The sequence below is a fragment of the Helianthus annuus genome, chromosome 14 (genome assembly GCF_002127325.2).
Source record: "Helianthus annuus cultivar XRQ/B chromosome 14, HanXRQr2.0-SUNRISE, whole genome shotgun sequence".
Classification (NCBI taxonomy): Eukaryota; Viridiplantae; Streptophyta; class Magnoliopsida; order Asterales; family Asteraceae; genus Helianthus; species Helianthus annuus.
The window spans coordinates 163,438,488-163,455,394 of record NC_035446.2 but is presented as its reverse complement, the minus strand read 5'-3'; the positions used below and the strand labels follow the sequence as shown (position 1 = coordinate 163,455,394).

Genomic DNA, 16,907 nt, shown 5'->3' with positions numbered 1-16,907 from the left:
TACATCAATGTTCATTTTTAAAAGATAAATTTTGATGACTTTTTGTATTAACATATGACATTATATTTTATTCAATACGTACAATATACGAGTTTTTTTAATATAGCTTTTTATTATTTATTATATATAATTATATTTATGCAATCCGTGTAATACACGGGGTTTAAAACCTTGTGATTATAATAAAAACAAACGTTTACCCTTATCTAAATTTTTGTTTAAGATTATTTATAGAAAAAAATATGTATTCTTATTTAGTTTTTTGTTTAAAATTTAATACAAGAGTTTATTCTTATCTAAATTTTTGTTTAAAATTATTTATATAGACTTATTCTTATCTAATTTTTTGTTTAAAATTAATATAAGAGGTAAATAAGAAAATAAAAATAAAAATAAAAATAAAATAACCCTAAACTAAAGCAGCCGTGCTCCTCTTATCTATCTCCCCTGTTCTCCTCCATCTTCTAAACCTAAAACCCTAAACTAAAGTCTAAACCTAAAACCCTAAACTAAAGAAAGCAGCCGTCCTCCTCCTCTTGTCTATCTCCCCTCTTCTCCTCCTCCATCTTCTAAACCTAAAATAATAAACAGCCGACTGACAGATCTTCTTTCTTTCATTCTACGATTCATTCAGCAGGGAGGGAAGGTAAGGTAAGGTTCGGTTCAATCAGCAGCAGGTAAGCTTCAAATAGCCACCATTTCTTCTCTATTACATTTGAATTGTTTTTTCTTATGGTCCACTCCACCCTCGTACCGCGAATTGGATCGGACGAACCAAAACGAAAACCACCAGCGAATTATGTGACTAGGAATTAATTTATATTTGTTTTTTCATCTATTAATTTATCAAAAAGAAGAGAAACGTTCCATTCTACAAGTGAAATTCCATTTTTGAGACCTATCTATACTTCCATTTAAGAATACAAGTGAAATTCCATCTAGTAACAGTCCGAGACCTATCTATACTTCTTCTATGCCTAAATTAGTTGATTTGGATAGGATAATCATTTTTGTCTGACCTATTTGTAGCTGATTCGTAATGTGCCCCCCTTTAAAGGCCTAGTAAAACCTTCATGCTAGGGCTGTAAACGAGTCGAGCCGAGTCGAGCCAGGGTGGGGTCGAGCTCAAGCTCGAAATTAATTCAGGCGGTTAAACTTGGCTTGAGCTTTACGTCGGAGTTAAACGAGCCTAAGAACGAGCCAACGAGCCGAGCTTAGCTCGAGCCGGGCTCGGTTACAAAATGAGCCAGCTTGGTTCACGTCATCTCAAATTGAGTTTTTTTTAGCTAGTTTTTCTCGAGCTTCTTTCGAGCGAGCTACGAGTCGCGAGCTTTATGAACAGCCCTACTTCATGCATGGTTTGGTTTCGGGTTAGAGAGTTTATATATGTTATTAATGGTTTGACTTGGAAACTGTCAAAACCGGACTATGAGTATGAACATCCCTAATTATATATATGATTTATGCATTTTTTATCTACGTTATGTTATTATCGATTTGGCTCACAATTTGACCTAGAACACCCCTAATTGTGTGTATATGTATATGATTCAATTGTTAAAGTAAACAGTTTTAATAGCATAGTACCATAATCAAGTTCTTAATGCTTCGTTTTAAATATTTTGGTACGTAATTATCAAAGCCAGACCATGAACACTTCTAATCATATATGATGTAATCATTAAGGTATTAAACTAAACAGATTTATTAACACAATATGATAATCAAGTTTTATACTGCATGTTGTTTTTTTTTTGGTACGTAATTGAAGTATCTGTCTTTATGCATTTACAAGTAATAAAAAGGTTAATCGCTACTTAGTCGATTTTATATATGTGCAGGACATGGGTAAACCTTCCAAAAAATCCTTTAACAAGAAACCGGAAGACAAGCTTAAGACATTTCAAAAACCATCTAAAAAGTCATTTAAGCCGCCTCCGAAAGTAAATAACGCATCGAAAGATTCTTTATCGATTCAGCTTGAAGATGATGCCCCTGACTTCCCCAGAGGTCCAAGACTTCAACTTTCTATATAAAATTGTTTTATTAATATTCATGTAAATTAATATTCATGTAAGTTTTGACTTTTGAGTGTTGTAGGTGGACAGAGTTCGCTCAGTAGGGCAGAGGTTGATAAAGTTCGCGCAGATGTCGACAAAGAGTTTGAAAAAGAGAATATAGTTTTGAAGAAAACGAAGAAAGATCGAAAGAAAAACTTGACTCGATCAACTGACGATGACTTGGGTTCGCTTTTTGCTGATGGGAATAGTGGGAAAATACCTAGGTTTGCTAATAAGATCACTTTGAAGGTACGTTATTATGTTGTCAGTTAACTGAGAATGAGCCTTTTGACCAAAGTTATATTATGTTCTCTTTTGTTTTTTTTCCGGATTCTTCTAGAATGTTACTCCTGGAATGAAGCTGTGGGGTGTAATATCCGAAGTGAACGAGAAAGATCTCGTAGTTAGTCTTCCAGGAGGCCTTCGCGGTTTAGTTCGTGCTTCCGAAGCAATAGATCCTCTGTTACATGAGGACATGAAAGCGGTAATATTCTTTTCAAAGTGTTTATATTCACTTTTACTTTTCTGTACTCTGATATACAATTTTTTCTTCCCAAACAGGGCACAGAAGGCGATGTTCTTTCTGCTGTATATACGGTTGGTCAACTGGTTTCATGCATAGTACTTCAAGTAGACGGTGACAAGAAAGAAAAAGGGATGCACCGGATTTGGCTCTCTCTTCGTCTCGCTTTGTTGCATAGTAGTTTCTCTTTGGACGTTCTTCAAGAAGGAATGGTGAGATATTTCAGCAGTTCTTCAGATTTAGATTGTTATCATGATTCGATAGTGAGATTTTGTGCATGTGTGCTGCGAATAAAATACCGTCGGATCAGAATTACTGAACTGTGTATCATAATGGGAGTTCATAACTATAAGAACAATGGGCAGCAGGATGTCTTTAAGTCTTTTAGCTTCTGATTTTCTGATGTGCTTTCCAGGTAATTAGTGCATACGTGAAAAGCATTGAAGACCATGGTTACATGCTTCATTTCGGAGTAACTTCATTTACTGGTTTTATGCAAAAAAGCAGCAAAGATTCTAAGATGGTTGTTGTTGGGAAACTTGTTCAAGGAGTTGTAAAGAGCATTGATAAAATTCGTAAAGTTGTTAACCTTAGTTCCGATTCTGATGAGGTGGCCAAATGTGTGGTATATTAACAATTTAACATCATCTTTTTCGCTACTGTTGTAATAGTTTTACTTGATAAACCGTCACACCTTATGTCATTCTTGTACTTCCATACAGACAAAGGATCTTAAAGGCATTCCGTTTAATCTGCTTGTTCCTGGTATGATGGTTAACGCAAGCGTGCGCTCAACCCTCGAAAATGGCATCATGCTTTCCTTTCTTACCTTCTTTACCGGAACTGTATGTTGGTTTATCTTTTTGTCATTTATTTGCTTTAATATAATCTTGGTTTTAAAATGCGCGCATAATGCGTGATGCGCCCGATGCACTAATGAGAGTGCATCGCAACAGCTGATACCTGATCTGAGCTACGCTCAACATCGTGGAGTTTTTGATCTGTCTTACAATAGGTCGATGCGTTTACGTGATGCGAGAATATTGCGCGCATTTCGCATAATGCGCTCATCGCATAACGCGCTCTGATGCACGCAACATTGTTTCTTATGCTTTTTTTCCAGATTTTATGAACTGTGTTCGGTTTTTTCCATAATTAACACCTTAGTATGCTTGATTTGAACCAAAAAACACAATTCTTATCTTCTAATTACGTCAGTTGTTTTACTTTAAGTATGTCTTTATAAGTTTTTATGTATAAATAATTTTTAACTATTTTTTTTATAAAGAACGCATCACATACGTGATGCGCTCGCATCGCGCATCACACATCACCCATCAGATTTTTGGACTAAACGCATTGGAGCGCATCACGCAATCTAAAACCAAGAATATAATATTAATCGGGCCTTTAACTCTAATGTTTGTAGGTTGATATATTTCATTTGGGTAAAACTCTTCCCGGTTCAAAGTGGAAAGACGAGTACACTCAAAACAAGAAGGTAAAAATGCGTGCTTCTCTTTCGGGGACTTATACGTTTACTTTAGAGTTTAGATACCATTTTTGTACGATGAATTTATGTGGTTATCCTATTATATCAGTTGCAGCGTATTATGTTATATCTTAAATAAGATGGTTGGTGGCTATGCTATGAGAAAAAGACGAAAAAACAAACTCTGTTACTTTCTAAATTGACAAAATAGACCCTAAACTTTTTAAAACTTTCTACAAATTGTCATTTTCACACTCTTGGGTTCTAACTTTTATTCTTTAGCTTAAAAGTAAAAAACTATTTTCTCACGTATTATAATGAATTTATCCTATTTGTCACCTGCAAAAGCTATTATGCTTTTGCTATATCAATGTATTCACTATGTTTTTCTACCAATGTCAGGTCAATGCTCGGATTCTATTCGTCGATCCATCAACCAGGGCTGTCGGTTTGACCCTGAATCCCCACCTTGTTCAAAATAACGCTCCCCCCTCAGTAAGTCTTTAAACGTTTTTTATATCGACTCAAAACATCACTAGTGCACATCTAGAAACAACTGTTTATAGGAATTTTTAACAACTCATTCTTGTTACGCGGCTTATGTAAGTTTGTAACCTGTATGCAGCTTGTTAAAGTTGGAGATATATTTGACGACTCAAAAGTGGTTCGAGTTGATAAAGGATTGGGACTGCTTTTGGAAATCCCGTCTGCTCCTATTCCAACTCCAGCATATGTTAATGTACGTTTCATTGACATCTGTACTGGAAACAATCTATATTTTAACAAATAATGTACCTGAATTTTATATGTAATTCATGATTTTTAGGTGTCGGATTTATCTGACAAAGAGGTCAAAAAATGGGAAAAAAGCTTCAAGGAAGGAAGCCTTGTTCGTGTGAGAGTTTCTGGTTTTCGGTCTCTGGAGGGTCTTGCCACTGGTGTTTTAAAGGTTCAGCTTTATTGTTGTTCAAACTTTTTATCTTCCATAGCTCCAGTCTTTTTTATTTTTTTTATTTTTATTTTTTTAATTTTTTACTTGAGTTGACTTGCATCACTTGTTTTTCGGCTCTATACAGACTAGTGCATTTGAGGGCTCGGTTTTTACTCACTCTGATGTCAGACCGGGAATGGTGGTCAAAGCTAAAGTTATAATCGTTGATAGTTTTGGTGCGATTGTGCAATTTGCTAGTGGTGTGAAGGCGCTCTGCCCTCTTCGTCATATGTCAGAGTTTGAAATTGTAAAACCTAGAAAGAAGTTTCAGGTGATTTACAACACACTTCTTTGTAAATATCTTGTACACACATACAATCGTGTTAACGATACGTCTGTATATACAGGTTGGTGCAGAATTAGTCTTCCGTGTGCTTGGTTGCAAGTCTAAAAGAATTACTGTCACACACAAGAAGACACTTGTATGCTCTTCTCCCTTATTTATGTACTTCATTTAGAATGTGCTTACGTGTTTCAGTATATTTACATCTTAGTCAATGAATGATTCTGTTTGATCTTGTCAGGTAAAGTCAAAGCTTACGGTTCTCAGTTCATATAACGACGCAACCGAAGGATTATCTACTCATGGATGGATAACAAAAGTTGAACCTCATGGTTGTTTTGTTCGGTTTTACAATGGTGTGCAAGGATTTGCTCCGAGGTTAGATCCACATACTTTATAGACTGTAAATGCTTCTGGTTTTTGCAATGCGTTTTATCATTTAATTATGGATAATTAAGTATTTTTTTTTGAATCAGAGCTGAGCTTGGACTAGATCCAGGATCCGATGTGAGCTCAATGTATCACGTTGAGCAAGTTGTCAAGTGCAGAGTTACAAGTTCAGTTCCCGCTATAAAGAGGATCAGCCTTAGTTTCTTAGCCACTCCTGCAAGGTTTTTTTTTCTTTCTATTTTGTATTCTTCATTCGTTCATATTTCCAGGAGTTATTAAATGAAATAAATATATAAACTAGCAACAAGACCCGCGCGCGTTGCGGCGCGGGTACATCGCAAACGTCGAATGAATTCGTTCAAACGTTATGTGATGCGTTAACCATATGAAAGCACGCGTTTCGACATATCTGATTGAACTCAATGTAACCTATATAAGCATTGCGATTAGATCAAAACATAGAGTAAATCAAATTTATACCGTACAATAATAACGTATTATATGTGACTCGAGTCATACATAGAAAATGTAACGTGTATAATGGAAAAGCTGACACGTATAATCAAAAGAGATTAATTAGATCTTTTGAAAAAAAGGAAAAAAGAAACCACAATTTGACTCCACCTCGGTTCGAAACAAAATTTACAAAACATTCATAAAGTTAACCACGAAAACATATTATATTTGACCTTGTTCGTTTGCCAAAAAAGTTTACGACAAAACATACACCAACTCGAATTTATACCAAAACGCACATAAAAATATGCACGTAAAAATGTTTTTTTAAACGAAAACGTATTATATATGACCTGACTCGTTTCCAGAAAAAGTTTACTGCAAACGTAGAGCAAATCGAATTTATACCGACACGTATATAAAAATATGCACGTAAAAGAATAATTTTTCTTAGACTAAATTGCATAAATCAACCTTTATGTTATATCTAAACTGCCTTTTATACCTTTCAGTATGAAATCGGCAAAACCCAACCATTATGTTCATGTTTTGTTACATTCTATAACCTTTACAACTAACGCCGTCTGAAAACTCAGTTAAGTTACCTCACATGCTTTGCATGTGAGGGCTTTTTGGTCATTTTACTTCTTTTAAAATTGGTTTTTATTTAGAATTAGCGGTAAACTTGAAATAAAGTATTAGTAAAAAAAATTAATAGGTTAAACACGTTCGTAAAATCGTGCCAAGTAGCACTATTGTCAAGCCACTATCAGCGACCACCAACATCAGAAAAGCTCGAAAAAATAAAATAAAAAAAGTAAAAAATAACACTGAACGAAAAACCGACGTAAAATTGTTGTACCACGCACGCCCGTTGTGGCGTGTTAATGCGAAGAAAGTAGACAGAAACGTAAAATGCAGAAGATAATAACTAAGTCGATCTAGGACCTGCACGTTGCAACAAACTTGTCAAACGGAGAAAAATACTGTCAAACGGGAAAAAACAGGCGAAAAACTTTAAACCCCACACACACATTGCGGCGTGTTAACTCGCAAAATTTAGAACGAAGCGTAAAATGAAAAACTTGCGAGAGATGAAAAGTATGAGGGACCAAATTGAAAATAAAAAGTATTGCGGTTAAATCGCAAAAGATGAGAAACTTTGGAAAAAAAGGTAAAAAGTCATTGGGGTTAAAATTCATAGAATAAAACCTTTAGGTTAAAAGTGAAAATTGAATTGTTTTTTTGAAAACTACCCTAAGCCATAAGTACAACCGCTCTATGCACAAAATCGTTGGAAATTTATAGTGTGGAAATGTATTTATAGTGTGGAAATTTATAGTGTGGAAATGTATCAACGCTAATATACTTTGTTTGCAGGACACCTGAAGATTTTGAAGTCAAACTTGGGAGTCTTGTATCGGGCACCGTTGAACGGGTAACTCCTAATGCTATAATAGTTGATGTTGGTATTAAGGGTTACAACGGAATCATTACTCCGGAACATCTGGCAGATAACCATGGTGAGTATTTAATTTGGCCAGTAAGTATTTAAGCAACATTGTACTTTTTTACCGTTCAACGTTTTTTATTTCTCAATGGTCAGGGCTTGCTACTATAATGAAGTCGGTATTGAAGCCGGGGTACAAGTTTGAAAAGCTCTTGGTTTTAGGTAAGTGTGCATCTTAGATGTTTACACTTTGACAAAAAAGCTGCCATTTACAATATGAATTTGTATTTACGACATTTACGTATCTTATACAGATCTCGAGAACCACAACTTGATTTTAACTGCCAAATATTCTATTGTTAATGCGGCTGAGCCACTGCCCGCTGATGCCAGTCAGGTTCATTCGCCTGCAGTGGTTCCTGTAAGATTCTCTCTTTTGTTTTATGCATTTAGCTATTCTATGCCTGACATAGTATAAAGTTGAAAAGAAAGTAGACTTGTACGATAATTTCTTCCATTTTCGTCCTTGAGGTTTGGCCAGTTTTGCGACTTTGGTCTGAAGGTGTGTTTTTCCGCATCTGGATCTAAAAGGTTTGAAATCTTGCCATTTTCATCCGGCTCGTTAACTCCATCCATATTTTCTCTGTTAAGCCAGGGGTATTTTCATCTTTTTGTTAACTTAAAGGGCAATTCGAGCGTTTTACATAAAGTGAAAAAGACTTAATTGCCCTTTAAGTTAACAGAAAAGATGAAAAACCCCTGACTTAACAAAGAAAAATGGATGGAGTTAACGAGTAGGATGAAAATGGCAAGATTTCAAACCTTTTGGATCTAGATGCGAAAAAACAAACCTTTGGACGAAAGTCGCAAAACTGACCAAACCTCAGAGACAAAAATGCCATCTTACTGTTCTCTGTATTTGTCTGCTGATTACAACTTTCTTTAGTAACTTATAATCTTCTCTGAACCAGGGCTATATCTGTAATATCATTGACACCGGTTGCTTTGTGCGCTTCATCGGCCGCCTAACTGGTTTTGCTCCTAAAAACCGGGTATGTCTTTGGTAATAAATCATTAAAAAGTTATTGACGGTTATGTAGCTTACATAACCTTCTGTTATATATCGTTTAGGCTGTTGATGACCACAGAGTTGATCTTTCTGAATCCTTTTTTATCGGGCAGTCTGTTCGTAGTAACGTACAAGAGGTACATTAAGGACTTCAAGTTTGATTTTTTGTTAGGATTGCGTATCTGTATCGATCTTTATTTATTTTATTGAAAATTTCCAGGTTAAAAAGGAAAGTGATAGGATAACACTATCCTTGAAGCAATCGTTATGCTCTTCAACAGACGCATCTTTTATCCAGGAATACTTTATCTTGGAGGAAAAGGTGATTTTTATTATCAAACCGACACTTACAAATTACAACATTTTGTTTCGTTTTACTGATTTTAACAGTTTCTCACTTGATTTTTTAGATTGCTAAGCTGCTTCACTCTGGTAACAAGTCTTCTAGTTTGAAATGGGTGAAAGACTCCCCGATTGGTAATGTGATTGAGGGCACGGTCCACGAAGTAAAAGAATCTGGAGTTGTTATCAGCTTTCCGAAATATAATGACGTGTTCGGGTTTATCACACATCACCAATGTAAGTAGCTAACTGCACGTTAGCCGGTTGATTCGTGCAACATGTTACCAACAGTCTCACATGTAACTTCCATACAGGTGGTGGATCAACCGTGGATATCGGTTCAACTGTTAAAGCCGCAGTTCTCGATTTAGCAAAGATGGATCGTCTTGTAGATCTGTCCCTAAAGGCAGAGTTTGTTAACAGATACACAGAGAACACCGGTTCCAAAACTCCCAAAAAGGTTATCCATATTTTGTTTTTCAACATTATCTATACGTCTTTCACGCACACATGAATATATGTTGTTAATCCTTTTTGCCATTCAGATGCGCAAAAGGTCAGCACACAAGGACTTGGAGGTGAACCAAATCGTAGATGCAGTGGTCGAAATTGTGAAGGAGAATTATTTGGCAAGTGACGTTTTTGTTTTATTTATAAGCAGATATGAGCAATTTGCAGTTACCTAATACCTTATGCCTCATTTTTTGCTATGTTAGGTTCTTTCGATACCGGATGCTAACTACGCACTGGGATATGCATCTATATATGATTATAACACTCAAGCATTCCCACCGAAACAATTTGTCAATGGACAAAGGTAAATATTCAAGTAACCCTATTCATTGTTACCTTTGCGTTCATTAGGCCTGTAAACGAACGCGAACAAATTGATGTTCGTGTTTGTTCATTTAACTTTAACCGAACACGAACCGAACACATTTTTTTGTTCATGTTCGTTTATTAAGAAAATGAGCATGTTCGTTTTCGTTCATTTAAAACCTAAATGAACATAAACGAACATAGTTTAAGTGTTTAACAAACAATAAAAAACATAACTGAGCATAATTGAACTAACATAAATGAACATAATTAGCTAAACATAAAGTAAGTTCTTATATAAATTAGTGATTAATTACAATAAATTCCATTGGAAAACCCTTTTTTATTACTAGAAAGCCCAATTAGCAGTTAGTTATATTTATATAAGTAGATAGAAAAAGTTCCTTTATGATCAATATTTATATAAATATAACTAGGTGTGTATTTAAATTGATGCAAACATAAACGAACGGACATAAAACGAACATAAATGAACGAACAAGACGTGTGTTCGTGTTCATTTGTTTAATTAAATGGACAAAAAATTGTGTTCATGTTTGTTCGTTTACATGCCTAGCATTCTACTATTAAGGGTTTTTTTTGTTGATGTGTGTATATGTATTTCCTTTTGGTTCTAGGGTGAGTGCATCTGTTAAGGCTCTTCCAGATTCTTCAACCGCAGATCGGTTACTGTTGTTGCTTGAGGCCGGAGACACTTCCAGTGCAAAGCGGGCAAAAAAGAAGTCTAGCTATGATGTCGGAACTTCCGTTCAAGCAGAGGTCAGTTTTTTTTTTTAATTTGTATATAATTTGGCCTTAGAGCATCTATATAAAAGATACAACTTTATTGGTTTTCAGATTACTGAAATAAAACCGTTAGAGCTTAAATTGAAATTCGGTTCCGGCTTACATGGGCGGATACATATCACCGAGGTAACACGTTTCTTACCTTATGCTCTTGATCTACTCTTTTCTGTCATGGATATGACAATATGTGATTTATATTGGTTTTTAACAGGCGAGCGATGGTAATGTTTCGGAGAACCCGTTTAGTAACTATAAGATCGGGCAGGCACTTACAGCAAAGATCGTGTCTAAATCTAAAGTCGAAAAAAGTAGTAATATTCGGTTCGAGCTGTCCATCAAACCATCTGTGCTTGCAGACAAATCAGTCGCGTGTGCGTCACAAGATTTCAGCTATTCAGTTGGTCAAAACGTAACTGGGTTCGTATACAAAGTTGATAAGGATTGGGCATGGATAACGATAACTCGAGATATACGGGCCCAGCTATATATTCTCGATAGTGCAAGTGACCCCGTTGAGCTTCAAGATTTTCAGAACCGGTATCCCATTGGAAAACGAGTATCCGGATATATTTTAACCACTTACAAAGATAAACGATTGTTGCGGGTAATATTACATCCACTAGGTGGTCTGACAGATGATAGTGAAACTGTCACGTCTCATGTCTCTGAAGGTGCGATTATCGGTGGCAGAATATCTAAAATTCTGCCAGGTGTCAGTGGCTTGATTGTGCAAATCGATCCACGTCTGTCCGGTAAAGTTCATTTTACCGAATTAACAGATTCGTGGATATCGAACCCGTTGTCGGGGTATCACGAAGGGCAGTTTGTCAAATGCAAAGTACTCGGCATCGGTCGTTCTGGAACGGGTTCGGTTCATGTTGATCTGTCTTTGCGCTCGTCTGGAAGTAATCGATACGAAAAGATTGAAGATCTTAAGTCTGATATGGTCATAGAGGTAAATATGTCTGTGCTTTGTTCTTAGGGGTCTGAATTTCTGACACGACCCTAAAACACAACACGAACCTAACACTAAGTTCGCGGGTTTGGGTTTAGTCTAAACGGGTTGGGTTTGGGTCAACCCGGTCGGGTTGGCGGGTTGACCTGTTTAACTTTAACCTATTTATATTCTATTATATATTTTTACATGTTTTATGTCATAAATTAAATTGGGTAGTGTATTTTATGCCATAATGATAACTTAAAAAGAGAAATTTTATAATTTAAATGCAATTGTATTGTACACATTTGTGTTTTTTGTAGTAAATTTTAGGTTTAATATATTCATTTGCGGAAAAAAATAAAATAATAAAAAAATCAGGTTGAACGGGTTGTGTTTGGGTCAACCCACGAACATTCAGATTGTGTTTGGGTTCATATGCATGACCCAATTTTCGGATTCGGGTCTTGCTCGGGTTCGTCTAAAATTTTTGGGTTCAGGTCGGGTTGAGCCTGTGAACACGGCCCGTTTAGCACCCCTATTTGTTCTACTACTCAGCCCTATTTAGTCTGTGTGTGTGTCATATTTCAGAAGTTATCATTTTATGATACCAACTATTATTTTGCATAACTGTTTTTTTTTTCAGGGTTATGTTAAGAACGTAACGCCAAAGGGATGTTTTATTATGCTTTCTAGGAAGCTTGATGCGAAAATCCTCATTTCAAACTTGTCTGACGACTTTGTCTCGAACCTCGAAGAAGAGTTTCCTATCGGGAAACTTGTAACTGGCAGGTGATTATTAATTTATTATTTTTCAATACTTTTTGTTTGTATTTTTGACGTGAATACGATGCTCATGTAGTGATGTGTTTTACACAGGGTGCTCTCTTTGGAACCTCTATCAAAGAGAATTGAAGTTAGTCTTCGGAAAACAAGTGGTTCGAAAGAAACGAAAGGTGATGGTGATTTTAGCAGCCTCCATGTTGGAGATATCGTATCGGGAAGGGTGAAGCGTGTTGAGTCGTATGGTTTGTTTATCACTATCGATCAATCTAAGTCGGTTGGATTGTGCCATGTGTCCGAGCTTCCCGAGGATAATGTTGACAACCTTGAAACGAAGTACAAAGTTCACGAGTGCGTTAAAGCTAAAGTTTTGAAGGTGATAAACATTTACATTATATTTTGAATTGGATTTCACAATCAGAATATTAATGTATTGATCATGCGGCTGTTAATCTTCATTTTGTTTTCAGATTGATGAAGAAAGACGAAGAATATCTCTAGGGATGAAGGCATCGTATTTCGATACCGATGTTGGAACCGGAACGCCTGCAAATCATGGTTCTGATTCAATCAACGAGAATAATTCCGAATCAGATGAGGAAACGCCTTTCGAGGTCCAGGAGCCATTGATTCTGCCCGGGAACGGGAATCATCCAATGTTAGCGGAAGTGGAATCAAGGGCTTCGGTCCTTCCGCTTGACGTTTCGTTGGATGAAACCGAGGACTCCCCCATGGATGATGTCGGTGCTCAAAGTCCCGAAGCTCTTGATAATGTAACGAAAACGAGTGAGAACAAAGTTAAACGCACCAAGAAGAAAGAGATGGAAGAAAGGGAAAGAGAAATTAGGGCTGCTGAGGAAAGACTATTGCAGAAAGACATACCGAGGACCGCCGATGACTACGAAAAGTTGACCAGAAGCTCCCCAAATAGCAGCTTTATCTGGCTTAAGTACATGGCGTTTTTACTCTCCTTGAACGAAGTTGACAAGGCTCGATCAATCGCCAATAGGTAGTAATATCACACGTACACACGCAATATCCGTAAGTTTACAAGTCACGATTTAATGTACGCTGTTCATATGATATTGCAGGGCTCTGAACACAATCAACATGATAGAAGAGTCGGAGAAGCTAAATGTTTGGATTGCTTACTTCAATTTAGAAAATGAATTTGGAAACCCCCCAGAGGTATATGCAATTTACATATTTTTTTATTTTTTAATGAGTAAACTGCCATTTTCGCCCCTGACTTTTGACCAGTTTTGCGACTTTCGTCCAAAGGTTTGTTTTTTCGCATCTGGATCCAAAAGTTTTGAAATCTTGATTTTCATCCAGGTCGTTAACTCCATCCATTTTTCTTCGTTAAGTCAGGCATTTCTGTCTTTTTTGTTAACTTAAAGGGCAATTCGGTCTTTTTCACTTTATGTAAATGTACAAGTATTCAAAAGACCGAATTGCCCTTTAATAGTTGTAAAAATCCGGACTAGGCGCCGATTAATCTTGATTAATTCCAACTAATTCCAATAGATTCCCGATTAATCGCTAGTCCCCACCTCACTACCCGACTAGCGACTACCAATTACTACAACACTGAAAAAAGACGAAAATACCCATGACTTAACGGTGAAAAATAGATGGAGTCAACGAGGCGGATGAAACTCGCAAGATTTCAAACGTTTCGGATCCAGATGCAAAAAACCTCGGACAAAAATCGCAAAACTGGCCAAACCTCTTCTTTTGTTTTGCCAACTAATTTAAATGTTTGTTTTTTCAACAGGAGGCTGTTGTAAAAGTATTTCAAAGAGCATTGCAGGTGTGTGACCCTAAAAAAATACATTTTGCACTGCTAGGGATGTACGAGAGGACCGATCAAAATAAATTGGCAGACGAGCTTCTTGAAAAGATGATCAGAAAGTTTAAGCATTCATGCAAGGTGCCTTGATTGATTATTTATTTATTTTATTTTTTCGTTTTTATATTTTAGTGGGACTCGTGTAACCAAAATGCAGGTCTGGTTAAGGCGGATTCAGAGAGTATTAAAGCAAAATGAGGATATGGTTCAGTCAGTTGTGAAACGTGCTCTCATATGTCTTCCAAAACACAAACATATTAAGTTCATCACACAAACAGCAATATCGGAGTTCAAGAGTGGAGTTCCGGATAGAGGAAGGTCGTTGTTTGAAGGAATGCTTCGTGAGTACCCGAAACGGACAGACTTATGGAGCGTTTACCTGGACCAAGTAGTTCACTTTCCCTAATAATTTTTATTTTTTATTTTAATAATAATAATAATTCTACCGCACTTTTTATCTAATAGTAATTCTATCTAACCCTAACAGGAGATCCGGCTTGGTGATGAGGCTGTGATTCGTGCTCTATTCGAGAGAACCATATGTCTAGAACTGCCACTCAAGAAAATTAAGGTGAGTTATAAAACTTAAGTATGTCAAATATGGTTACCGGAATTATATATTCTTATGTTAATTTAAACTCTTGAAAAAGGTAAATTAAGGATATTTTTTTTACAGCACACAAATATGATCTAACATGGTTTGTTATCTTTCTCGATTTTGCAGTTTTTGTTTAAAAAGTATCTTGAATTTGAAAAGTCGAAAGGAGATGAAGAAAGAATTGAATATGTAAAGGCAGAGGCGCTTAAATATCTTGAGAAAACCCGTTCTTAAACTTGTAAAGGCAGAGGCGCTTAACCCCCGCAATCCTGAAAAATCGGTCCATTGAGTTGTAGTTGGGAGAAGCGTTGCCTTTGAAATTTTGCAGTTATACAGAGAGTGATCAAAAGATCTACGTATGAATTTTAGGATTTTGATGACGCGTAGAGTTATTTATGCATTGTATTTTTGCTTAAATTTTGGTAATGTTGTTGCCTAGCATATTTTGTTAACTCTGTCTGTCTTTTCTCATTCATTTTCTCCATGTGCAAAAGGGTCCTGTGTATCGGTGACCATGTCGCCTATTATCAAGAAAATGTCAGTTTTTCTTTGAAATTTAAAGAAAAATATAATACTTTTGAAATAATTTTTCACATACTAAAAAGCCGATGTATAACGGATAATTATTGCTAATTATCATTAAAAACATAAGTAAAACTGTACAATTTAAACACTTTGAATTATAAATAATTTAAAATGGAACACTAACATGAATAATATGCCAATACTTCTAAATGTTAAATATCAGCTTGAGTATAGATTTCATTAACGGTTTTCACTTTAATATAATATTTTCTTTTCTTTTGTGTTTTTGTGACAATAATATTAAAGTTTAAACATTTTTTAAAACGACCACAAAATTTTTATACTCTGAAGTTTAACGACTTTATTTCTTTGGTTTTTTCTTTTCGTAGTTATACGAGTGTCGTTACCGTAATGTCATTACCGTAATGAACCAAACCCATATCGATCGTAATTGAATTCCTACTGAATCACACAAGGGATTTCAGTTTTTTTAGGCAAATTGGATTTAAATAATCTCAGCCTTCTCAATTTGGCCGATAATAATCCCAACTCAGTCCAGTTTTGGCCGATAATAGTCCGCCGTTAAAAATAGCTTAACGGAGTTAAGATTTTTTCCGAATTACAAACTGATGTTGTATGAATTTTGATTAGAACGAGGATACGAGTCGATTTATGTAAAAGTTACCTCGAAACGGTATAATAAAGAAATGAAAGAAAAAAATAATAAATAGATTTTGTAAAATTGATTTAAACTTAAATAAAATTAGGTGTTAGTACCCAAAGGTGTTACATTGATAAAATTAAAAAAATGAAAGGGTATTTTAGTCGTTATATTGATAAAATTAACTAATTTTGGTGTTAGTACCCAAATGTGTTACAAAATTTAAACCATAAAACCTAAACCTGTTAAAAAAATAAGTTAGTACCTAAAGATGAAACTAGTTATAAACCATAGGGTCCATCTGTGTAATTAACTCTAAATTTTATTCGAACGTGTCAAACACAGTTTTTATTCTTTACTATGAAAACCGAACCGATATATATCGATCGTAATTGAATTCCCTTCGAATCACACAAGGGATTTCAGTTTTTTAGGCAAATTGGATTTAATTAATCTCAGCTTTCTCAATTTTGCCGATAATAATCCCAACTCAGTCCACTTTTGGCCGATAATAGTCCGCCGTTAAAAATAGCTTAACGGAGTTAAGATTTTTTCCGAATTACAAACTGATGTTGTATGGATTTTGGTCAGAACGAGGATACGAGTCGATTTATGTAAAAGTTACCTCGAAACGGTATAATAAAGAAATGAAAAATAAATAAATAAATAGATTTTTTAAAATTGATTTAAACTTAAATAAAATTAGGTGTTAGTACTCAAAGGTGTTACATTGATAAAATTACAAAAAGGGAATATGTCACAGAATAGTAACCAAGTTTCAAAAGTGTTCTAATTAGGTCACTCATAGCGTTTTTGTCTCAATTAGATAACTTAACATTCAAATCGAGTCATGTCCTTTTTTCTATGTG

At 35.5% G+C, this 16,907-nt stretch overlaps 1 protein-coding gene across 2 annotated transcripts; it reads left to right on the top strand.

Moving 5' to 3' along the window:
* The first annotated feature begins 434 nt into the window (after positions 1-434).
* Positions 435-15,345, top strand: LOC110904725 (rRNA biogenesis protein RRP5). Of its 2 annotated transcripts, none has more exons than XM_022150575.2 (36): positions 435-651; positions 1,842-2,010; positions 2,101-2,309; positions 2,401-2,544; positions 2,622-2,795; positions 2,999-3,208; positions 3,306-3,428; positions 4,013-4,084; positions 4,478-4,570; positions 4,701-4,814; positions 4,902-5,024; positions 5,152-5,337; positions 5,414-5,488; positions 5,591-5,727; positions 5,826-5,960; positions 7,576-7,718; positions 7,802-7,867; positions 7,960-8,066; positions 8,617-8,697; positions 8,777-8,851; positions 8,935-9,036; positions 9,125-9,293; positions 9,371-9,516; positions 9,602-9,685; positions 9,773-9,873; positions 10,514-10,655; positions 10,734-10,808; positions 10,894-11,637; positions 12,266-12,411; positions 12,499-12,778; positions 12,873-13,411; positions 13,494-13,590; positions 14,180-14,335; positions 14,412-14,642; positions 14,742-14,825; positions 14,979-15,345. In XM_022150575.2, the coding sequence occupies exons 2-36, from the start codon at positions 1,845-1,847 to the stop codon at positions 15,084-15,086; spliced, it is 5,637 nt and encodes a 1,878-aa protein (XP_022006267.1). In that variant the 5' UTR covers positions 435-651; positions 1,842-1,844; the 3' UTR covers positions 15,087-15,345. The 2 variants fall into 2 exon arrangements, with proteins under 2 accessions (XP_022006267.1, XP_022006266.1); XM_022150574.2 differs by having other exon boundaries at positions 435-677.
* Positions 15,346-16,907: the final 1,562 nt, after the last annotated feature.